Genomic DNA, 25881 nt, shown 5'->3' with positions numbered 1-25881 from the left:
AAAACAGAAACGATAAACCCTCTTTTAATTCTGCAAGGAAGAAGAGCCAATCTTCCCCTCTAAATTTCCTCTTCCTGTTTTCTTCCCCTTCTCTTTCTTGCCAGAGGTAACCAAGTCTCTTCTCTTTATAACAACTGCAATATGTGGGCCTGATCCAAAGCCCATTGACTTCAGTGGCTTTGAAACTGCCCCAGTGTTTCAAAACTGAATTGGGAGAGAAGATCTGGGATTCTCCACAAGCAAACAGAAATACATGACAATGGATTAAAAAAAAAAGCAGATTTGCAGGGGCATAGTTGGGGCAGGCAGCAGAGAGAAATATGAAAGGAAGGATGTGTGTGTGGTTGTGGGGGGTGGAAATAAATCAAAAGTGTGTTTTAAACTTAAAACAAAATCTCCTATCCCCCAAACAAAACATCCTGTCTTAGTTAATTATATGGCCCCCATTACTGTCATGTCTGAGTGCCTCACAATTGTTAATGAATTTATCCTCACAAGACCCCCCTGTGCAGTAGGGAAGTGCTTTGAGCTCCATTGTACGGATGGATGAGGAATTGAAGCAGAGAGAGATTAAAGGCCTTTTAAAAATATCTAGCACCAAGTGACTTGCCCTAGGTCACACAAGACATTTGTGGTGGAACAGGAACTTGAACTTGGGTTTCCTGATGACCAGGCTGGTGCTCTAAGTGCTGGACCATCCTTTCTCAAACAAATAACTCCCACCCCCACGTCCCCGGTACCATTTACTTTTATTTCCATTTCTTCTTTTCTGTAAACTTTGAAGGTTTTCTGCTTCAGCCTGAGTGGATGGGGAGAAGCTGAGGCAATGTCTTGAAAATGAGTACTGGAATTATTGAGAGCAGCGGAATTTACATATTAGCAGTATGGTTATTGAGAAATAACCATATTGTGATTATGCAAATCCTTGGATGCTGGTTGGCAAATGGCTGCCAGCCAGCGAACCAGAACAACATGTATGTGTATACTATATTCAGTTATTGCAAAAGTAACTCAACAACGATTATGCAGCCAGAACTAAAGTGCAGAGAATTACAGAACTGAGGAAAAATTCCAGGGCATTAACAGCATCACCACACTGTCCTGGAGACAACGCTATTTCATTATAATGTTCTATCAGCAGATAACAAGCTAGCAACAATACACATCCATAGCCAATGAACTGGATAAATAATGAGTTTCCTTTCCAGTTCTCAGTTTTAAATATATTTTAATTATATATTATATAATATAATTATAAATATAAATATATATTATAATACTTCATACTTATACTGCATGATCTTTCATTTGAGGTCACAAAGCTCTTTGCATCATTAGTCAAGTAGCACTGTGAAGGAAGCACAGTAAATATGATTATACTTTATTGATGGGAAAATTGAAAGAGAGGTCACGTGAATTATCCAAGGTCACTCAGTGTATCAATTCATTCTATTCAGAGCAGGCAAGAGAATCCTGGAGTCCTGACTCCATCTCCCATCTTTTGAATTAAAATGAAGAAGTCATGATTTTTTTTTTCCTTCGCAAGCTGCTCACTTTTACTTTACTGCAGCGTGACAGACTTGCCATTGACTGTTTCCACATACTTTCTCAATTGCGTTTACTCTCCTAGTGTATTAAGCCTTATCTTCCTCTACAGGCCACTGTCATGTTTGGAATAAAACTCAGTCAAGAGTTAAGAGAAGGAAAAAACCAGAGAAATATATAAGGAGAAATTGAAGGACCAAGGCCACGTTCTCTAAATTCGATTTTCAAGGATTTCTATCCACCAAACCAGGTAGAGGTTTAATACTGATGCTTTCTGTCCTGCTGCTGCAGCTGAGCTGTCTCAGGATAAGACACCAGGGTGATGGGAGTGTTTATAAATACCTGGGTAGGTCTTGATCAGATCTCTGAGTAACTGTCAGGTGTAAAAACCACCCAAGAAGAGCAAGTAATAACACTTTACATTTACAGTATATAGCACCTTCTATCTGGTTATCTCAAGGTGCTTCAGTCACTAATAAATTAAACTTTGGAGCATAGCTGTGAGTTATATATTATCACTTTTATGGATGAGGAAACGGAGTGGTTCTGGAATTTACCCAAAGTCCCTCTGGTTAGAATCAAAAATAGGACGTAGATCTCCTGATTCACAGGCTTTAACAAGACCACCCTTCTTCACATAAGCCCCTGTTCAACAAAGGATTTAAGGATGTACTTAAATCCAGTAGCACATTACATCATCTATTGTGATCAAGGTCCATTTGCAGGCCAGGAATCTCTCATACAAGTCATAATGACTGAGCCTTGGCTAAAAACTAACTTTAAATGAATTCAAAATCAGGGTTTTGTGACAGAAATAAGCATTGTGGGTTTGCAGTTGAGTCCATGCTGTGCAGAGAATTACAGAGCTCATCTCTTGCAAGCAAGTTAGGAAAAAATGTCATTAATTGATTGGTTGTCAATCTCTTTGAGTTCAGGTGAGAGGGAAAATGAAAAGGGAAACCATAAAGCAAACACTCCAACAAGGAAGGCAATAAGCAGCCACATGAACTTTGTTTAAGTAACTGAAAAAATCTCAGCAGCACTCTCAACTCAACTCCTGCCAATTTGTGCAAAACACGAGCACGGCCATGTGAGTGAAGGGCAGAATAACAGGTTCTGCGTGGATTTTAAAACCTTCTGTCTGAACTGAAAGAAATCATCTTTGAAGGGAGTGCATAGTCATGTGTCTGGTTATTGACAGCTTGGGGAGGAAAGCTACTGAGAGTAAGTATAGGGCACTGGCCATGGTTGAAGAACAGGAGGGAAAGTCAGGTGATCTGAGTTTTATTCCTGACTGCCAAAAACTGCATTGTTGTTGTAGCTTGAAAACTTGTCTCTGGCTCTTCCAGTAGTAGAATTTGGCCAAGTAAAAGCTATTATCTCATAAACTTGCATGACCTTTGAGAAAGTCTCTAAGGCTGAGATTTTCATAAGAGGTGAAGGGAGTTAAATTTGATTAAGGCTGAAATCAATAGCAAAGATCCCCTTGACTTTAATGGGGGCCAAGATTTCATCCTCAGGCTCCTTTGGTGTTCTCCCTGCAGATCTCTTGGGCATGTTTTAAAGCTTAATTCACTAACAGTAAAGTAGAGCTGGTCAAGAATTTTTCAACAAAACTGTTTTGCATCAGAAAATGCTGATTCGTTGAGGAAAAGTGTCAGGTCCAGGATGGAATTTCTGGTCAAAATGAGAAAGAATGACCCACCCCAGAAAAAACAATAGGCTGGTGGTTAGAGGTGCTAGGGTTTCAGTGAGGAGAGCTAGGTTTGAGTCCCTACTCTATCATGCTCCCACATCCCAGATGAGTGTCCTTATTGTCTGTATTGGGATGTGTGCCTCTGGTTTTTTGAAATAAATTCAAAAGATCTTGGTTTCATTCCAGTGAGAAATAGGGAAATGTTCAAAAAACTCAAACATTTCCACAGCACAGGAAAATATTTCTTGGCTAGCTCCGTTGTAAAGTGCTCCAAGATCTTTGAATGGAAGGCATTGCATGAACGGAAGGTATTATTAGACATAGCTAGTGTCTGACTTCTCTGGAGTCGGCACTCTTTGTGCCCTGTTGGGAGGAAGAGCCACTAGAGCTGCTTGATCAAAATAAACGTTATATGAAGCATTTGGAGCAAAGTGAAAGAATTTTTGTTTGATTTGAAATTTTTCATGATTATTTTTGTTTTTCAGTGAAAAAGTTTGAACAACAATGTTTTATTTAGAAAAATTTGTTTCAGGAAATGTTTTGGTGGGCACTTGCTCTTATTTTTAATTTTTTGCACAGGAAAAAATATAAAAATTATTTTTTAAAATGTGAAAAATTTGAATTTTCCCCCCTTTCTTTCACTTTTTTCCCTTTCTCTCTCCATTTTTTGCACTGGAAAAATTAAGTTTCTTTGGGATTCTTTGGGAAGAAAATACCACATAAAAGTAAGATATCATGGCAGACCTAATAAGTGGGGCAGCTCTCTACATACTGTCACACTGTCTGGAGTGGCTCACAACAGTGAGTGCCAACCTTCATGGCAGACTGTCAAGAAACAGGGCAGAGAGCCCAAACTAGTTGTATGTTCTGTAATTAAGGCTGAGAGTCTGTCACGGAAGTCACGGTTTCTGTGACTTCTGCAGCAGCCAGTGCTGGCTCAGGGGCTGCCTGAGCCAGGCAACTCTGGGCCAGCAGCAGCAGTTTGGGTGTGTGGGAGGGGGTTCAGGGCTAGGGGCAAAGGGTTGGGAGGTGTGAGGGCGCTCACCTCAGGGCTGTGGGGGGCTCCCCCGCTCCCACTGGCATGGCCCTTCAGCTCCAAGGCAGAGGGGCCAGGGGGCTCCACGTGCTGCCTGGGCCCACAGGCTCTGACCCCACAGCTCCTATTGGCTGCAGTTCCTGGCCAATGAGATCTGCGCAGCTGGCACTTGTGGCGGGAGCAGCACATGGAGCCCCCTGGCCCCTCTACTGCCTAAGAGCTGAAGGGACATGTGGAGCTGGGTAGGGAGCCCCTGCCAGCCTCACCAACCCACCCCTCCCCAGCACCAGCTGGGGCCCTGGGCCACACATCACTCGCCCCCCGCACCAGCGGGGTCCTGAGCCACCTTCCCCAGCACCGGTGGTGCCCCTGGACCGCCCCCCCCCCCGCCCCAGAGCACCCATGGCCCCCCACCCAAGTTTTAGTTAGGAGTATATAGTAAAAGTCTTGGACAGGTCACGGGCCATGAATTTTTGTTTATTGCCTGTGACCTGTCCATGACTTTTACTAAAAATACCCATTACTAAAACATAGCCTTATCTATAATTAGATTTTGCCAACCCAGTGACAAATGTGAATTCCTAAAGCACTTTAACAGTCTTACCATGGAGTCACAGACAGTCCCCTTCGGCATTCATGATGATCTTGGCATCCAAGCAAGCTGGAGTTAATGATAGTTGGTTACTGTACGCCAAAGATCACAAAATATTCAGGTTGCTTCCAGTCCCAAGAGACCAGTCACTTATCCCAGGTCAGTCTGTACCTTAGATCTGTCACCAAAGACAATGCTTGTAGCCAATCCTGTAATAAACTAAGGATTTATTAACTAAGAAATGAGAGTTGTTACAAGGTTAAAGCAGACAAGTGTATACACACAAATGATACAGTCTGTGGTTTTAAAAGGTGACAGAGTTGTAGTAATCTGTCAGCTTTAAAAGTCTTTTAAGGTTGACCTGGGGATCTCTACTTCGATTTCATTGGACTCTCACAGGGCTGGAGCAAACAGCAAAAAGATGAAACATTTTCTTGTCAGCTATTTTTATTTCCTTCTTCCAGAATTCAAGCTGTTGGGATGAGCCCTTTTGCATGTAACCTTTTCATGGTGTAAAGGAGCAATAAACAAAGTCTTTGTGTATTGTGATGTCTCACAATAGCCTATTTAGTTTTCATAGTCCTCCTTGATGGGCAGGAGACGATCCCTCCAGTCTCAGTTACAGCTTCAGAGCAAACATTTTTTTACAATTCCAAAGCAAAATCTTAAATATTACCTTATAGCATGTGATAAAGATATTATAAGTGAGATTAATGCATGCAGCAACTTGCAAGCATTTCATAAAGTCTAAATGCTAAACACGTTGCAAGTCCAATATCCATCTTAATCATACTAACAGAGATGAAACAGACTGGTTTGCAGCAATGAATTTGTCAGTGCTCAGCTGAAACCTAAAGTGTTGGCAAGTGTTGGCCTGCCAGCATGTCACATATATTAGGCTGAAGTCTGTGATACAGTACGGTAAGCAGCATTGAAACAGTAAGTTTATTCTGTGGTTGACATTTCTTTATTCATCTAATATTTTAAAATATATTTTAACGTTAATAATTATTACTTTCCATAGCAGCACAGCAGGATAAATAGCTAAACGGGTTGAAAAGAAGGGGGAAATGGGTGAACATTTTGTTTTGGTTTTTTTAGTATTTTCAGATTTGAAATGTCAAAAATGTGAAACATTTTTATCAGCTCTAGAGTTGGTCAGTAAACCAAGGAAAGATAATTAAAAATTGGCCTTTTTTCCCAAGTTTTTTTAAATTTTGAAGTGTAATCAGTTTAAAAATTCCAGAAATTTTAACTAGCTGGAGTAACTATGTACGGGGGGAGGTTTTAAAATGTGGATGATGTTGAGTAAGTAAATATATAATTAACACATTTTTAAACTGGGGATATAATTTACTTATGTCTCACACATGTTTTGAAGCTTACTTCACTATTATTTTTAAAGTGATTCAAGATCCTTGGATGAAAGACACTACAGAAATCCAAGGCATTATAAGACATAATGCCTGATGTCCTTTAAAATCTGGCACCTTATGGTCAGAATATAGAATATCAGAACCCCTGGCTTCTCTTCTTATTTCACCCACTGACTTGCTTTGTGATTCCAGACAGATCTGATAACCTCTTTGGATGAGACAAGATAGGTGAGGTAATAACTTTTATTGGGCCAACTTCTGTTGGTGAGAGAGACAAGCTTTCAAGCCAGAAGAGCTCTGTGTGACTCAAAAACTTGTCTCTCTCACCAACAGAAGTTGGCCTGATAAAAGATATTACCTCTCCCACCTTGTCTCTCTAATATCCTAGGACCCACACAGCTACAAAAGTACACTGCATACAACCTCTTTGGTCCTCAGTTTCCCCAGATGCAAAGTGAATATAATAGCTTCCTCGCAGCAATATTGTTAGAATGTATCATTTGTTGAAATACTCTTCAACGTCCTCAGATGCAAAGGGGTTGTGTAAATGCAAAGAAGTATTATATATATGCAAGGAAACGTTGTATTGTCACCCCTACGGTGCCTAGACATTTGTTTTTTTCCCCAGAATTTAAGAGCCACCTCATATGAACTTTTCATTCTCCTATCTGGAATAAGTGCAACCCTGATCATTTTACACTTGTGCAAGTGGGAATTTGCATTCTGTGTCCTCCCAAAGGCAGGGAAAGCAACTAGATTGGAGAAAGGCACTGTAGGGACCACTCAAGCCCTGGCAGGGGGATTTGACTAGATGGTGTAATAGGTCTTTCCCATGCCAGATCATATTTTCTGTTATTCTGATAACAGATCACGTGGGAAGAGCTGTTTTAATTAAACCATAGTTCATCTCAAATCTATGGTGTATATGTCCTCTAGGGATTGGCTACATTTTAATTACACATGCTCCATAAATAACTAATAGCTATATATTTGTGCTGGTAGCTGGGGATGGAGTACAATTTAATATAGTCTTTCTGTCATGGTTTTATTTACAGAGAGAAGTTTAAAGAATTATTTGGATTAAAGATAGATTGAAGCCTGGATCTGAATTTACAAGGGGCTGTGTGTATGTGCATTTGATCTAGAAGAGAGAGAGATACCATTCATAAGTTCTCATCTAGATTTGAACTTCCTCAAAGTTCCTGGTCTTTGGATCTCTAGGTTTGGTTTGTGCCCATCACAATTTTTTTTTTTTGCCGGGGGGTGGGAGGGAGCTAAATATTTGGTATTTTTACTACATGTTACCTTTTTTTAAGTATCATCATCTTAACTGAATCCGAACGCTTCCATTTTTCACCTGTTGTGATTCAATTAGTTATAGTAAAAGCAGGGCTTAAATTCAGCTGGAGCTGTCCGGAGCAGAGATCTGGTAAATATTTTCAACCCTCTTGGAGTTTTTATAGCATGTTGGTGGGGGAAGTGGAGGGGGGGCTCCAGGAAATACTCCATAAGAATTTAAACCCTGAGTAAAAGGGTGAACAGTCTCTAGGAATTGCTCTAAAACCCAGTAGACTGGCTTCAGCAAATAGTAGCAAAACATCACACTCCATAGATAAAACGTTGACATTTGCTTAAAAAACAAGCACTACTACCTCAATTGCTGCAGGGAGAGGAAAGGGGGATGCTGTCTCTTTAAAGCTGTCCCCAAGAACAAAGAATTTTTTAACCTTATTTATAAAATATGATTAGCAGCTTGTTCTTACTGGTTTCTCAAGACCCCAAATAGCATGAGTGCCGAGGACACTGTTAATAGAGCAGAATGCCAGAAATGATGTGTTAACCTAAATAAAATGTCATAAATTATTGAGCGTCAATGTTCTTGTTTTATTTTCACTCCTTAAAATACTCCTTTTTGCATGGAAAATCTTTATGGCAAGGTGATTCCATTTCTACAGAGCATTTGTTTGGTTAGTATCTGTTTATAACCTGTGAAGAACTGGCGCTCAAAGTGAAAGCGCCGATGGCAAGGCCTTCTTGGTTTACTGAATCCCATCCTATTATTCCTGTGTCAATCCTTTATGACCACCTCAGACAATTCCTGTCGTCTTATGCTTGACACTCTTCAAAACTGTGTCCTGTCCTAGAGTGCACTGGATAACGTGTAATGTCCAGGATGGATTCTTCCAAGGCACTCACGGTGTCTCTGCCTACTCAACTGACAATCTGTAATAGACTGTAATAATCTGTCAAGTAAAAAAATTCCAAGGAGAGTCTTGACATGTTGCATCTTCCATAAAGGGGGTTGTTTATTGTCTATCATGCAAACAGAATCCTCTCCAAAAGGAGAAGTTAGCAACTTTCAGGCCTGGCTACTTTGGTTGTTTCAAAGTCCTGGTCTAGAACCTGGAGGGGGATCTTTTCCAGGACTGGGTCATGCTTACCTTTGCGACTGCCTCTGTCCTTGTGCCATACCATAACCATTCGTAACAGTAACAGTTGTGATCATCTGAGGCATTTTTGCTAACACTTCCCACTATAAGAGCAAAGGGGCAGGACAAAGGGGCAGTCCCAGTGTGGGGCTTGGTGGCTCTGGAACTATTTGGGGCCACATGGAATGTGCTTCAGAACCTATGTGTTTTCCCACTTTAGCCCATGAGGGAGTGGAAAAATGAGTGAGGTAGAGATGGGAATGTGGTGGAGCATGTCAGGTAACCGCAATGGAGGTGGTACTGGGGACCAGAAAATTTCCTGAGGGGAGTATTTAAGAAATGTTTGAAATTTCAAAATAGAAGTAATATGCCTGGAGCAGTGCTTCTCCACCTCTTTCAAACTGAGATCTCATGTTACAATAGACAACAGCTGCATGACCCCTGACCTCCTCTTCCATCTAGCCATAAAAAGGGACTGTGGTGTGACTCTTCCACATCTGTTTGTGGCCCTCAGAGGATGAAACCTCTGTTAGTGTTTCTCAAGCTTTTTCTGCTGGCAACTCCCTTTGGACTAAAAGAAAATTATGACACACCCCGCCCCCGTACCAGGGGTGGCACCAGTCTCTTCCCAGTCTGGGGGCTCAGGTGGGCTAGACAGAAAGTTAGGGATGTGGGATGTGCTATACCATGTCACCCTTATTTCTGAGTAAGGTTTGACTTTTGCACTGGGAGGGTTTGCTGTAGGGGGCATGTCTATAGCTCCTGAAAGCCCCCATTAGTCCCACTCCTGCCCTCTACTAAGAATTGAAAAGGTTGGGGGCTGAAGCCGCCAAAGCCCTGTCACTGGGGATAGGCAGGCAGGGCTCCAGCAGCCTCAGCCCCAGGGCTCGGGCAGCTTCAGCCCCAGCCCTGGCAGGCAGGGCTCCAGCAGCCTCAGCCCCAGGGCTCGGGCAGCTTCAGCCCCAGCCCTGGCAGGCAGGGCTCCAGCAGCCTCAGCCCCAGGGCTCGGGCAGCTTCAGCCCCAGCCCTGGCAGGCAGGGCTCCAGCAGCCTCAGCCCCAGGGCTCGGGCAGCTTCAGCCCCAGCCCTGGCAGGCAGGGCTCCAGCAGCCTCAGCCCCAGGGCTCGGGCAGCTTCAGCCCCAGCCCTGGCAGGCAGGGCTCCAGCAGCCTCAGCCCCAGGGCTCGGGCGGCTTCAGCCCCAGCCCTGGCAGGCAGGGCTCCAGCAGCCTCAGCCCCAGGGCTCGGGCAGCTTCAGCCCCAGCCCTGGCAGGCAGGGCTCCAGCAGCCTCAGCCCCAGGGCTCGGGCAGCTTCAGCCCCAGCCCTGGCAGGCAGGGCTCCAGCAGCCTCAGCCCCAGGGCTCGGGCGGCTTCAGCCCCAGCCCTGGCAGGCAGGGCTCCAGCAGCCTCAGCCCCAGGGCTCGGGCGGCTTCAGCCCCAGCCCTGGCAGGCAGGGCTCCAGCAGCCTCAGCCCCAGGGCTCGGGCGGCTTCAGCCCCAGCCCTGGCAGGCAGGGCTCCAGCAGCCTCAGCCCCAGGGCTCGGGCGGCTTCAGCCCCAGCCCTGGCAGGCAGGGCTCCAGCAGCCTCAGCCCCAGGGCTCGGGCAGCTTCAGCCCCAGCCCTGGCAGGCAGGGCTCCAGCAGCCTCAGCCCCAGGGCTCGGGCAGCTTCAGCCCCAGCCCTGGCAGGCAGGGCTCCAGCAGCCTCAGCCCCAGGGCTCGGGCAGCTTCAGCCCCAGTTCTTTTTTTAACCCAGTTATACTTTCTGGCTGTCACAACATCCACTTGCAACAAGTTCCATAGGTGCGTTGTGTGGAAAAAGTACTTCCTTTGGTGTGTATTCAACCTGCTGCCCGTTAATCTCATCAAGTGACCCCTGGTGTTTGGATTGTGTGAGGGAGCAAAGAACACTTTCCCCCGCCAATCATGATTTTATAGATCTCCATCATATCCCCCCCTTAGTTGTCTCTTTTCTGAGCTGAACTGCCCTCATGGTTTTAGACTCTTCTTGTACGGAAGCTCTTTCACACCCTTGATTACCTTTGCTGCTCTTCTCTGAACCTTTTCCAGTTCCACTATATCGTTTCTGAGAGGGGGTGACCAGAGCTGGAAACCGTGCACCATGGATTTATATAGTGGCACTATATGATACTTTTGTCTTATTTTAAATCCCTTTCCTAATAGTTCCTAACATTCTGTTTGGTTTTTTTGACTGGTGCTGCACATCGAGTGGAAGTTTTCAGAGAACTCTCCATGGTGACTCCAAGACCTCTCTTGGGTGGTAACAGCTAATTTAGAAGCCGCCATTGTATATGGAGTTGAGATTATTTTTTCCAATGTGCGTTACTTGGCACTGATCAGTGTTGACTTTCATTTGCCATTTTGTTGCCCAGTCATCCAGTTTTGTGAGATCCCTCTGTAATTCCTTTCAGTCTGCTTTGGACTTAACTATCTTGAATAATTTTGTATTGTCTACAGGCTCTGCTGTTTCACTGTTCATTCCCTTTTCCAGATCATTAATATATTGAACAGCACTGGTCTCAATACAGGTCCTTGGAGACCCTGCTTTTCATCTCCCTCCATTGTGAAAACTGAGCATTATTCCTGCCCTTTGCTACTGATCCATGAGAGGACCTTCCCTCTTATCCCATGGCTGCTTAGTCTGCTTAAGAGCCTTTGGAGTGGGACCTTTGAAATTCCAAGCATGCTATATCGACTGGATCACCTTTATCCACATGCTTTTTTGACTCCCTCGAAGAATTTTAATTGATTTGTGAGGCATGACTTCCCATTACAAATGCCATGTTGACTACTTCCCCAACAATTCGAGTTTATCTATGTGTCTAATAATTCTGTTCTTTACGATAGTTTCTACCAATTTGCCCAATACTGAAGTTAGGCTTACAGGCCTATAACTGCCAGGATCTCCCCTGGAGCCCTTTCAAAATCGGTGTTACATTTGTTACTTTCCAGTCATCTGGCACAGAGGCTGTTTTCAACTGTTATTACAGTTCTGCAATTTCACATTTGAGTTCCTTCAGAACTCTTGGATGAATACCATCTGGTCCTGGTGACTTATTACTGTTTTATTGATTTATTTTAATTTACTGTTTAATTTATCAGTTTGTTCTAAACCCTCTTCTATTGACAGAAGGGCATACTAGCGGATCATAGCGATTCCCTTTTGGCCTTACCAAAAAAAAGAATCTCTGAATATAAGTCACTTACGGCAATATTTTCAACATTGGCCATTCATTTTTGTGCCCCAGTTTTCAGTTACTCAATATGAGACACCCTGGGCCTGATTTTTCAGAACTGCTGCATACCCACATCTCCATCTGAAGTTAATGGAACATTTGGCTGATCGGCACTTCTGAAAATCGGGCCCAACATGTCACAGGTTGGATACCCAAAAACAAAGGAGCGCAAAATCAGTGGCCTTTTTCAAACTTTGACCTTTCTGTAACCCTGTTCCTCCATATGTAAAGCTTGTACTGTTATTGGACAGTGGTCACCGACTGGTCGATCCTAGAGGATCTCCCAGTTGATTGAGATCTCCAGTGGTGCAGTGTGGCTGCAGCTAAGGCAGACTCCCTGCATACCCCGGCCGCATGCTGCTCCTGGAAGCGGCCAGCGCAGCCCTGGGGGCAGGAAGGCAGGGGTCTCCCTCCGCGCAATGCTCCTGTCTCCAAGCACTGCTCCCGCAGCTCCTGTTGGCCAGGAGAGCTGTAGGGATGGTGCTTGCAGAGAGGGACAGCGCGCAGAGCCATGTGCCCCCCCCCCGCCTTCCTCCCAGGGGCCACAGGGGCGTGTTGGCCCCTTCCGGGAATGGCATGGGACTGGGGTAAGCAGGGAGCCTGCCTTAGCCTTAGATGGGAACCGCCAGAGGTAAGTGCTGTCCAGCAGGAGGCCACACCCCAACCCCCATCCCTGAGCCCCCTCCCAGAGACAGCACCCCAAACCCCCTCCCAGACCCAAGCCCTGACCCCCCTCCCAGAGTCAGCACTCTGTACCCCAACACTCTGCCCCAGCCCTGAGCCCCTCCCAGAGCCAGCACCCCATACCCTCTCCTGCACCGCAACTCCCTGCTACAGCCCTGACCCCCCTCCCACAGCCAGCACCCTGTATCCTCTCCAACACCCCAACACACTGCCACAGCCCAGAGCCCTCTCTTGCACCCAAACTCCCTCCTAGAGCTTGCACCCCGAACCCTAACCCCCTGCCCCAGCCCGGTGAAAGTGAGTGAGGGTGGGGGAGAGCGAGCGACGGAAGGGGGGGAATGGAGTATGTGGGACGGGGCTTTGGGGAAGGAGTGGGGCCTCGGGGAATGGGCAGGGTAGATCCTGGGTTGCCCTTAGATTCAAAAAATGATCTTGGGCATAAAAAGGTTGGAGACCACTGTTATAGGAAGCTAAAAGGAGGACATAGCTCTATATTCTGGAAGTCTATGAGCTCTGCTGCATTCCATTTATTTTCCCGTTACTCTTTGAATAGCCGTTTGTGTGATGTCATTATATTTTCTTGCTTTTTTTTTTTATTGGGAACTGGTTGTAGGTTGGAAATTCCATTGGCATGACTTCTCCCTGAGCTGAAGGGCACTCAAGCAGACACAACCATGCAGGATTCATTTTCCCGCTTTTTCTAAGTCCTTTGGTGCAGCACAAGCTTGTGATAATAAACTCGGAAGGAAGTTGGAGCTAATCATTTGGTTCAGAATGCACAAGTCCTGCCAATTTTCCCCACGGGCATGAAACAGCCATTCTAGCTGCGACACCAGCAAATTAAATCCTGAAGGTAGCTGACCAGAAGTAATGAAATGTGTATTTCCATACTGATGCTGTCAGTCCTAAGAGACACCAGCTTTACATTCTAGTTAAATGGGGCATGTTTGTCACTGACAGTGGTGCTTAGAAACAATGCTGGTTTTGTCCCCACCCTTCCTCTGAAAAGCACAAAACCAACATTGGCTAGTAACCTTCTTCTCTCACACTCCAAAAAAGAGAACATCAGACATTGGCCCACTCTTTTAGAAACATTAGAAAATCAGACTGCATATGCAAGAGGGGAGAAAAATGACCTAAGTTTTCACATACATTTTTGAGTCCTGTATTCTGATCTATCTGTCCCTGCATTTTGAAATCAGAACCTGAGTGTCAGAACCAAAGATCAGAAATTGTTGAAGAAGGCCACGCAATGCCTGTAATGTATAGAACAGATGTCACTCCAAAGATGTGCATCATTCAGGCAATAGTTTAAAGCACATGAGCACAGGTGTGTGAGGGAGGGAGATTACTTCTTTTACAAACTCACTGGCAGCAGTTTGCTTCAGTGATAACTCACTTGGAATTAATTATTGTCTGCATCTGAATCTTACCACTGATAACAGTAGCAACTTACTGTGGGGATTTGATATATGGTGTACTACAGTTATGTTATGATGATCATATGAGAGTTATGTAGGGGGGTCACCTGGCTGTCAGATGGATGGAATTTACTATCAAGTCCAGCACACCTTGTGATGGGAAAAACTGCAATAAAATGTACTTTGGTGCAGTTAGTACAACACCCATATACACATCAAAGAATAAAATCGCACCAAATATGAATGACACTTATAAGCATATAATTATATGCTGAGACTATATACAACTCTGCAATTATATCATTAATTTCCAGCTGTACTTTATTAGCACTACCAGTAATCTAAATTACGATTAATATGAGCAACTATGGTTTAAACTGTAATTGCGTGCCTTAAAACATACAGATTTTCAATGGGGCTTTTTGTTTGTTTGTTTCCTTTAAATGTGTCAAGGTTCCTTCCCCACTCTGAACTCTAGGGTACAGATGTGGGGACCTGCATGAAAGACCCCCTAAGCTTATTCTTACCAGCTTAGTTTAAAACTTCCTCAAGGTACAAACTTTTACCTTTTGTCCTTGGACCTTATGCTGCCACCACCAAGCGTGTTAAACAAAAGACAGGGAAAGAGCCCACTTGGAGACGTCTTCCCCCCAAAATATCCCCCCAAGCCTTACACCCCCTTTCCTGGGGAAGGCTTGATAAAAATCCTCACCAATTTGCATAGGTGAACACAGACCCAAACCCTTGGATCTTAAGAACAATGAAAAAGCAATCAGGTTCTTAAGAGAATTTTAATTAAAGAAGAAGTAAAAGAAAAACCTCTGTAAAATCAGGAAGGGAAATACCTTACAGGGTAATCAGATTCAAAACATAGAGAATCCCTCTAGGCAAAACCTTAAGTTACAAAAAGACGAAAAAATAGGAATATACATCCCATTCAGCACAACTTATTTTATCAGCCATTTAAACAAAAGAGAATCTAACGCATATCTAACTAGATTGCTTATTAGCCCTTTACAGGAGTTCTGACCTGCATTCCTGCTCTGTTCCCAGTAAAAGCATCACACACACTGACAGAACCTTTGTTCCCCCACCCCCCCCAGCTTTGAAAGTAACTTGTCTCCTCATTGGTCATTTTGGTCAGGTGCCAGCAAGGTTATCCTAGCTTCTTAACCCTTTACAGGTGAAAGAGTTTTGCCTGTGGCCAGGAGGGATTTTATAGTTCTATATACAGAAAGGTGGTTACCCTTCCCTTTATATTTATGACAACATGTATAGCAAGAAGTTAGGCAAGGGGTTTGGGGATGGTGCTGGGACAGGTTCTGGTTAGAAGTGAGAAGACCAGAGTATCTTTGGGGATAGCACAGTTTACCTTATTCTACCTAAGCATGGGCCTAAATTAGGTATATGAGTAGTTCCATTGACTTCAAACCCATTGACTTCAATGGGATTACTCACATGCTTCATGTTAGATACATGGTTAAGTGACTTCGCGACTTGATCAGTCAATAAGTACCTACATGGGGAATGAATATTTAATAATGGGCTCTTCGCTCTTGCAGAGAAAGATCTAACACAGTCCAATGGCTGGAGGTTGAAACTAGATAAATTCAGAAGGGAAATAAAAGCAAATTTTTAACAGTGAGGGTAATTAACCATTAGAATAGCTGTCCAAGGGTTGTGGTGGATTCTCCATCACTAGCAATTTTAAAATCAAGATTGGATGTTTTTCTAAAAGATATGTGCGAGTGCAAACAGAAATAAAGGGAAATCCTATGGCCTGTGTTATTACAGGAGCTCAGATGAGACCACAGGGGCCCCTTCTGGGTTTATAATCTATTAATCAGGACCTAATTCCTTATTTAGTCTTAGAATAAAGTTACTCTTTCTGTGATTCTTTGTCAAGTGACAGGCACACACGTGTTTCATGGAGACCAGCATTATGGACACTTCCTTGATGCTGCATGGGCCTGTGTTAGAGGGGTATAGTAGGAATAATTTCAAATGTTGATGGGGGAGAGGATGAAATTTACCCAAATCCCCCCTCGTTTTGTTGTTGTTTGTTTTTCTTGACCAGCTCTAAAATGTAATCCCTAATCCTGCAGTTGGATCCTGTGTGATTTAGATTGCAGGATTGGGCAAAGACATATATGGTTAGCCCTATTGACTTCAAAAGGTAAGCATATCAATCCAAATGGAGAAAAGGTAAGCATTTGTAAGTCTTCATGTGTGAGTCTTTGCAGGGTGGGGATCTCAGCCTGTAAACTCTTTGGAGTAACGACTGTGCCATCTGCAAAGTGTAACAAACTTTTACTATAAGATATTAATTCCTAATAATATTTTGTGTGTATCATTTTAAAATCCTAAAATCACTTAAGGATTTTAGGATTGGAGATTGGAACCAAACTGCAAAGATCAAATCAAAATCTGGAACTGATGTTTATCCCAGGTTTGGGTTAAGATTAGGTCCATTATAGAGAAAGACCAATGCTGCAGTTTGTGTCCAGCTCTAAAGTCTCTCAGCTTTCGCAGGAACAGGTCTCCTGGCCCATCCTTATCTGTACGAAGACAGATTAAGGCAACCTGTGGCTCTAGGCTCACCTTGACATAGGGGCCCGTTTGTGGCTTCACCCTCACAGCACTGATCCTACATCGTGATCCCTCCCCAGTTGGAGTGGCAGTAGCTGATGGGCCCCTTCCTTCCCATAAATACAGGGGCAGCAACTTGAGCCTTTCCCTCCTTCTGCAGCTGCAGTAGAAGCAACGCTTCTTTTGAGAGCAGCAGGGGCAACACAGACTTCGTAAGAGGCAGGGGAACTCACACCAAGGTTACTGGGGTAAATACTGTGAATCATTGTGGATAAGCTAGCCCATTGCACTTTTCTCACATAATTCCCTCTTTGAGAGGTGGTAGTGGAGGAGTTCCCCAGAATAGAAGGTCTAGAAGTTAACATCCCATTGTACGGGGTAATTCACACCTCTCAGAGCTATTGTTTCAGCCTCTCTGCAGACTCAGGCCCTGCAGCTGTACTCAGGATCTGAAACCCAGTTTGTCATTTTGTAGGATATCCACTTTCTATAGTACTTAATGTCGATGGTTTCAACCTCAGTTCTCTACTATACACAGTATTGCCAACTCTTGCGAATTTATCACTAGTTTTCAGATATTTGGTATTTTTCTTCAGACCCCAGCTCCTGGAGCAATTTCCTTTTGCAATAACCTCAGCTTTAATTTTTAGAAAAATAAAAGTTTCTAGCCCTCATGATTGTGGAGAAAAGCTTGAAAATATGACCCAAAACCCAGAAGGCAAATAAATAATAATAATAATTAATAATAAAAATATTTATTATTTTTGAAAACCTCATGATTCTTAAGCCAATCTTATGATTTTGGGGGCCTGACTCTCCTGAGTTTTGAATGTGTGGGGTTGGCAATACTGCATCTGTAAAAGGGGTGGAGTGGAAGGCAGGAGGAAGGAAAAAGAAAAGAAACCACTGCTGTAAAGATTAATCTTTTCTTCTAATTAATTACAGCAGTTATGTTTTGGAATTCCTGTAGAGAACAAGTGCTTCTTGCTGACAGCTGGCTTGCAATTAATAAAAGGAAAAGGCTTTTCAGCTGGCAGTAACTTTACATGCTCATGATATATGAAAACAAGGTTAAATCACTCAATTTTTTCTTAACCACATATGAAAGAAACATTTAAAATGAAATGGCTTAACTTAAGAAATGAAAAAGTAGTGACTGGCAAAAGTTCCTATTCCCACTATTTCATCAGTGTCCCAAACAACCAGTGGGGCCCCTGAACAATCGAGATACAAAAGGAGCACTTATAGATGATAAAGTCATTGCAGAGAAACTAAATGAATTCTATGCTTCAGTCTTCACAGCTGAGGATGTTAGGGAGATTCCCAAACCTGAGTCATCTTTTGTAGGTGACAAATCTGAGGAATTGTCACAGATTGAAGTGTCACTAGAGGTTTTGGAATTAATTGAGAAACTTAACAGTAACGAGTCACCGGGACCAGGTGGCATTCACCCAAGAGTTCTGAAAGAACTCAAATGTGAAATTGCGAACTATTAACTATGGTTTGTAACCTGTCCTTTAAATCAGCTTCTGTACTCAATGACTGGAAGATAGGTAATGTAACGCCAATATTTGAAAAGGGCTCTAGACGTGATCCTGGCAATTACAGACCAGTAAGTCTGTCAGTACTGGGCAAATTAGTTAAAACAATAGTAAAGAATAAAATTGTCAGACACATAGAAGAGCATAAATTGTTGCGCAAAAGTCAACATGGTTTCTGTAAAGGGAGATTGTATCTTAGTAATCTATTAGAGTTCTTTGAAGGGTTCAACAAAGATGTGGACAAGGGGGATCCAGTGGACATAGTGTACTTAGATTTCCAGAAAGCCTTTGACAAGGTCCCTCACCACAGGCTCTTATGTAAATTAAGTTGTCATGGGATAAGAGGGAGGATCCTTTCATGCACTGAGAACTGGTTAAAAGAAAGGGAACAAAAGGTAGGAATAAATGGTAAATTATCAGAATGGAGAGGGGTAACTGGTGGTGTTCCCCAAGGGTCAGTCCTAGGACCAATCCTATTCAGCTTATTCATAAATGATCTGGAGAAAGGGGTAAACAGTGAGGTGGCAAAATTTACAGACGATACTAAACTGCTCAAGATAGTTATGACCAAAGCAGACTGTGAAGAACTTCAAAGAGATCTCACAAAACTAAGTGATTGGGCAACAAAATGGCAAATGAAATTTAATGTGGACAAATGTAAAGTAATGCACATTGGAAAAAATAACCCCAACTATACATACAATATGATGGGGACTAATTTAGCTACAACTAATCAGGAGAAAGATCTTGGAGTCATCGTGGATAGTTCTCTGAAGATGTCCATGCAGTGTGCAGCAGCAGTCAAAAAAGCAAACGGGATGTTAGGAATCATTAAAAAAGGGATAGCGAATAAGACGGAGAATATTTTATTGCCCTTATATAAATCCATGGTACACCCACATCTTGAATACTGCGTACAGATGTGGTCCCCTCATCTCAAAAAAGATATACTGACATTATAAAAGGTTCAGAAAAGGGGAACTAAAAGGATAAGGGGTTTGGAACGGGTCCCATCTGAGGAGAGATTAAAGAGGCTAGGACTTTTCAACTTGGAAAGAGGAGAATAAGGGGGGACATGATAGAGGTATATAAAATCACAAGTGGTGTAGAGAAAGTTAATAAGGCAAAGTTATTTACTTGTTCCCATATAAGAACTAGGGACCACCAAATGAAGTTAATGGGCAGCAGGTTTAAAAGAAATGAAAGTTCTTCACACAGCTCACAGTCAACCTGTGGAACTCCTTGCCTGAGGAGGTTGTGAAGGCTAGGACTACAACAGGGTTTAAAAGAGAACTGGATAAATTCATGGAGGTTAAGTCCATTAATGGCTATTAGCCAGGAGGGCAAGGAATGGTGTCCCTAGCCTCTGTTGTCAGAGGGTGGAGATGGATGGCAGGAGAGAGTTTACTTCCTCTGGGGTACCTGGCACTGGCCACTGTCGGTAGACAGGATATTGGGCTGGATGGACCTTTGGTCTGACCCAATGTGGCCATTCCTATGTTCTAACACTAATGAAAGCTTTGGAGATGCAAAGATAAGGCCTGATCCTGAGAGGTACTAAGCACCCAGTGAATGCTTAGACAGGACTTTATGAGTGTGCTTGGTCAGTTCTGTATATCACAGAAATCGGCCCTCCGCTGCAGATTCTTCTCATTTCCCAGGATCAGGCCTGTAGTGCCCTGCTTCTGCATAATAAAGACATTTCCATTAACTCTACTGTCCTTTTTTTTTTAATGCCTCCGTGGTATTCTTTGCAGCTTTTTCTAAAATCCTTCTTCACCTGGTATCTGCCTTTCATCCCTGCCCCTACTCAAAAAACAAATGAAACAAACAAACAAAAAAATCCTCCAACAACCAGCAACCTGTGTGGTGAAAAGGACAATTCAGAAATAGTTTCCCAGGGAAACAGCAGAGTTTCAGGTTTTGGGGACTTGAAAGCTGGACTAGTCATAGCATTGGAAAATATAATGTAGGGAACAATCTTGCATTAGCAGATGGATTTGCCTAATAATCATGCAGCATTAACTTCGGGCTTTGGATCAGGTCCTAAAAAGATTGCAAGAATTTTGCAAACTAACCCTCTTGTGGAAGGAAATTTTTATTTTTCATCCCACTGGAAGCAGGCACAGAAATGCCACAGGAATGAGTGGGGTATAAATACCTAAACAGATAGAGGAAAGTGAAATTACTGATACCCTGGATTTTCCTTTAGCATCTCTTCTTTTATTGTCTTGTAGAATGCAGCACCTTTCCAAGTTACTGTCCGAGATGACAACTGCATTGTAGTGTCGTTGGAGGAGTCTGATGTAGTGAGCTCGTCCTCTGTGTACGTTGTGAAGATAACTGGTGAATCCAAGAACTACTTTTTCCAGTTTGAAGAATTCAACAGCACTTTACCTTCCCCTGTGGTTTTTAATGCCAGTTACCATGGCCTTTATTACATAGTGACTCTGATGGTGGTGAATTCCAATATGGTTTCCAAACCAGTGAGATCGATCACTGTGTTAACCAGTAAGTAGCAACTTACTCAGTTTTTCTCTCTTTCTTCTTTGTGTGTGTGTCACTCCAAACATAATTCTGTGCAGAGGTTGAACTACATTTAAAAGGTCCTGACTGGGTTGTAGGGAGGACTAGGAGCAAAGGCTCTGAAGTTTTGGGTGGAAGGAAGAGCAGCTGTAGAGCCTCCCTGGGTAGCCCAGCCCATAAAAAGGCTGGAAAGGGGCACCCCAGGCTCATCTGTGGTACTCATTCCCTGAGCAGGTGGGCCAGGGAAGCTCCTTTCTAGGATGGGCAGAAGAGATGAGCCATTTCCAGGACCTGAGCTGTGTATAAGCCAACCCTGAAAACCTGCCTAAATATATTGATGGAAATTTCTCATCTTTTACATGCATATATCCATACTATGATCCAAACCGTGGTCTGAGACCTAAAAAGCACTCGCTGGCAGTCCAGTGAGAGCTGCCTGGCCATGTGGTGCTGGGGGCTCTTCTGCTGTAGCTGTCACATGGATGTTGTTTGATCATGAATAGGAGGTGAGGTGCTCTGTGCAGTTGTCACTGGGAAGCCAGGTGGTCACTGTGACAATCTCCCACCCAATTGGGGCATCTCAAAGATTTTGTAGCATGGACCACCTTTTAGTAACCCCTCTTTTAACAGGTTTGTGTGTGTTGATGATGATATGATTCATCCACCAGAAACAGGGCGGGGAGGTCTGATTACATTTAGTCCATCCTCACATCATGAGAGGTACCAAGGCTTCTGATTCAATGTCGGATGCTGAGCCCTGCCATAATTCTAACATGGTGTGACGGGGCATGCATGTCTCACACTGGGACTGTGGGGGTTAACGCCTTACTGTGGGGTGAGGGCGCCATTCCCCCATGGCCCTACTGGGCATGCTGAAAGTGCAACGCCAGTATAAGAGGGAGCAGCCTGGCTCAGTCGGGGCAGACTGCTGTAGGGGAAGGAGGTGTGCTGCTGACCCCTGCTGGAGGGCTGTGGGCACTTCAAGATGCAGAGGCCAGCCAGCTGACAGCAACCCTCAACCCCCAGGCATGGGACACGGCTGAGGGAGAAGGAACTGAGGGAACTGGGAAGCCAACAGATGTGGAAAAACTGGTAGGAAGTAACCCAGGGAGTCTTTGCGAGGAGTTGGTTGGACAACCGGAGACTAGCTCGGCATATTTCGGCCGGATCCCCGCCGAGCTGGTGGCAGGCAATTCTGCCACCAACAGGGCCCTGGGTTGGGACCTGGTGGAGAGGGAGGGCCTGTGTCCTCCTAACCCCCAACCAGAAGCAAATACTCACCAGCAACTACACACCACACCACAGAAACACTAACCGAGGAACCAATCCCCGTAGCAAACCTCGTTCCCTACTCTGTCCCCATATCTACTCTAGCGGCACCATCAGAGGACCCAACCACATCAGCCACACCATCAGGGGCTCATTCACCTGCATGTCTACTAATGTTATATATGCCATCATGTGCCAGCAATACCCCTCTGCCATGTACATTGGCCAAACCAGACAGTCCCTACGTAAAAGAATAAATGGACACAAATTGAACATCAGGAATGGTAACATACAAAAGCCAATAGGAGAACACTTCAATCTTCTTGGACATTCTATAACAGATTTAAAAGTGGCTATACTTGAACAAAAAAAAACTTCAGAAACAGACTTCAAAGAGAAACTGCAGAACTAAAATTCATTTGCAAATTTAACACCATTAATTTGGGCTTGAATAGGGACTGGGAGTGGCTGGCTCATTACAAATGCAGCTTTGCCTCTCCTGGAATTGACACCGCCTCATCTATTGTTGGGAGTGGACTACATCCACCCTGATCGAATTGGCCCTGTCAGCATTGGTTCCCCACTTGTGAGGTAACTCCTTTCTCTTCATGTGTCATTATATAATGCCTGCATCTGTAATTTTCAGTCCATGCATCTGAAGAAGTGGTTTTTTACCCATGAAAGCTTATGCCCAAATAAAACGGTTAGTCTTTAAGGTGCCACCAGACTCCTTGTTGTTTATGTGAATACAGACTAACATGGCTACCCCCTGATACCTATACAGGCTGCCACCCCCCTGAGGTGGCTGCCCATTCTAACAGCTATTGACTCCGGCAGCTAGGCTGTTCAGCCTCGAGCCGGGGGCAGCTATTGACTCCGGCCGCTAGATCATACAGCCTCAAGCTGGGGGGCAGCTATTGACTCCGGCCGCTAGGCCGTACAGCCCCGCCTGGGGGTGCGCAGGTGCAGCTGTGGGCCCGAACTGTGGCACATGGCTTACAAACATTGAAACTAATTTGTATCTCTTTAAATGGTTTCTTAATCTGAAAGTCCTGTTCTTTTTAAAAACTCCAATGGGGGAAAAATAGTTAGCCATTTGTGATTAATCAGGTCTTTGATTGTACATCTGGGCAGAAGTCTCATTCACAGCCAGGTTTCTGTGACAAGTTGTTGCCATATAACGTCAGAGAGCCCTTTTCACTGTTTAAACTGGGCTGATTAAGACCTGGCTGAAGCAAATCAGGAGAAACTCTGAGACTGGAGGGAGTTTTTTGATAGAGTACCTTTTGGGGTCAAATGACAAATTGAAATCAATGTATAATTTTGTTTGGTTTCTGGCTCTGGAATAGGGTTGCCAACCCTCCAGGATTGGCCTGGAGTCTCCTGGAATCGGTCTCCCGGTGACTGTTGAAAGCAATCAAGGAGATTTTAAGAAAATGACATTACATCGTGTTGGGGGGGCGGGGGGGGGGGGAGAGGGGAAATCTCCCGGAATAGCTTCCCTCTGAGTTGGCAGCCCTACTCTGGAACTTTATAAAACTGTGTAAGTACGGCACTGCCACTGTCAACAAACAGCATATACAATAATCACAATCTTCCAAAAGTCCTTTCGATGAACATCATTTGAATTGCAAGGTCAAGCATTTGAAAGTTAGGAAATGCTACGTAATGAGACAGGGACCTGTCGAAAAAATAGGTTATGCTCATGTAATTAAAGATGCACAAGGCGGCTGAGTTAAGGTTCCAGAAGTATTGTGGCATTTCCTAACTTTTGAGTGCTTCCTTGCAACCTTAATAGTGTCCTTTGAATGTAATTTTTAAAATGCCATTTCCTAGATTTTGCTTTTAAAGGAAAATGGTAAAAACAAATTTGGTTATGAACATCTGTAACACCACCTCAGCGAGCATCTTCTTCAGGGTTTGAAACCTAAGCCTTCAGCACCACAGTATAGACTGCTACCACCTGAGAGACAGGACTGGCTACATTAGCTGCCTGCCAGCAGGAGAAGGCTGTTATTTCCTAATGGAGGATGAATCACTGGGTCCAAATGCATGGGGCAGTTGAAGGTGGTAGGAGCCCAGCCCAGCTCTTACTCCCCACTTATTCCCAAAAGTTGGGAGTTGGGAGAGCTCCTGATCCATATAGTGCCCCCAGAGGGAGTGATGGGCTGCTGGGGCCACACCCTGGGTATAGGCTCTGGTTGTATAGAGCTTGGGCTAGCTTTCTTTCTCTCCCCCTACTTGGGAGTGCTCCAATCCCAAGTGATATCCCCAGATGGAGTTGGAGCATTGATCAATAAGGGATACCAGCTCAGCACCCTGCAGCTGGTCTGGCAGTTCCATGGAGGTCCCCAGGTACTGCTGTGCAAATAACAGATGTTTCAGTTCACTGGCAACTGAAAAATTGAGGCCGGGGGGGATGGTTTGGGGTTGATCCCAAAATAAAGTTTTAAAACATGTTCAGTGAGCAGTGGGGGAAAATGATTTCATGTTGGGGAAAAAAACATTTCATTTCCATTTCAAGTGTTTTATTAACATTAAAAAATAAATTAAATGATGAGAAATTCAAAACAAAAAGTTGTTTTCATTCAAAGTATCCAAAGGATTTGACTTTTTTGGATTATTTTGTGGGGGAAGGGGAAGCAGATGGACTGAAACAATTAAGCAAAAATGACATGAATTTGCAAACTGTTTCAGTATTGCCAAATCTGCCTTTTTTTTTTTTTTTTTTGCTTGGGAAACAAATTCAGAAGAATCCCCCCCCCCCCCAGTACTATTCCCAGTACAGTCTCTGCTGCTGCTTTGCCAGAGACATAAGTCTGAACTTACAATATTTAGTAAAAGCTAAACAGAGTTTCCTGGGATGAAGTAAATACATATCTGTAGCCTAAGGACATTCCCCTGCTGAAAGTCAAAGGTTTGCTCTAAACAATGCAGGTATAAGAACTTATCAAAGAAAAGGTTGCAAGAATCCTTCCTAATGGAAAGCATGGGCAACCTAAGTATATGGGTTGCTACTAGTCCCCCCTATAATATCATAGCCTTCTCAAGAAGCTCACTAATTGAGGAGAGGGATGTTTCAATGAAAGGGTATTTGATCAGGAAAAGTCTGACATTGTGGTAACCAGTTAGGTAATTAGGATAGATTCATATATTTCCCTGTGCCATAGGTTCTCTGTCTGTTAAATATCATTGACTTAGTGTGACCATGTGAAAAATAGACTTATGTAATCTGTGACATGCTACGGCATGGATCCTGGAGCAAATTCATCCTGATACAACGCCATTGACTTCTGTCAGGTTACACCAGCTACAAACTGGCCACATGTGTTGGGCTGCCATGGGATAAATCAAGCTATGTAGCCAATGATGCCTGACTCTTTGAGATAAATGATGTTGACTGCAATTGGTCCCCAGGCTGTCCTTAAACATTTCACAACAGTTCTTCTGGGCTTACTGATATTTGCAGAAGTGTCTGTGAAGTGGCACCACATACCACTATCGTCTTTCATCTCGATCCTGTGCTAGGGCAACTGAGACCAGAGCAGTGTATGGGGAAAGAGGCTTTTCCCCTCAGGGACCCACAGAAAAGCTCTCTCTATTGAGAACTCTCTGCTTTCCAATACAATATTCCTACAAGCTGATTTCCTTTCCCTATTCTAGTTCCTTGTATGATGTTCTTCTCTCAGCAGGTGGACAAAAAAGAAAATCTCTCTTCACAGGGTGAAATCTCACCCCACTGAAGTCTGACAGAATTTTTGCTGCATTCATCAAAGGAAGAAAGAGATCAGAATTTTTTTTCCTGCCACATAGGGCTGTCATCTTTAACTTGGACCTTCTCTGTGAGATCAAATGGGGTTTATTTTCAAAGAGAAAGTAGTTTCAATATCCAACAGTCCCTCTTGCTGCAGTGAGAATGTTGGGAT

At 43.8% G+C, this 25881-nt stretch overlaps 1 protein-coding gene across 5 annotated transcripts in view; it reads left to right on the top strand.

Moving 5' to 3' along the window:
* The window catches only part of PTPRO (protein tyrosine phosphatase receptor type O), a 209965-nt gene that overhangs the window by 97155 nt on the left and 86929 nt on the right, over nucleotides 1–25881 (top strand). For all 5 annotated transcript variants that reach the window (XM_075122144.1, XM_075122133.1, XM_075122135.1 and 2 more), the window contains one exon: nucleotides 20398–20671. In XM_075122144.1, the coding sequence (XP_074978245.1) occupies nucleotides 20398–20671 (274 nt within the window). The remainder of the gene's footprint in view (nucleotides 1–20397; nucleotides 20672–25881) is intronic.

Source organism: Caretta caretta, chromosome 1, assembly GCF_965140235.1.
Source record: "Caretta caretta isolate rCarCar2 chromosome 1, rCarCar1.hap1, whole genome shotgun sequence".
In the NCBI taxonomy this organism is placed as follows: Eukaryota; Metazoa; Chordata; order Testudines; family Cheloniidae; genus Caretta; species Caretta caretta.
This window is presented reverse-complemented; position numbering and strand designations above follow the sequence as displayed.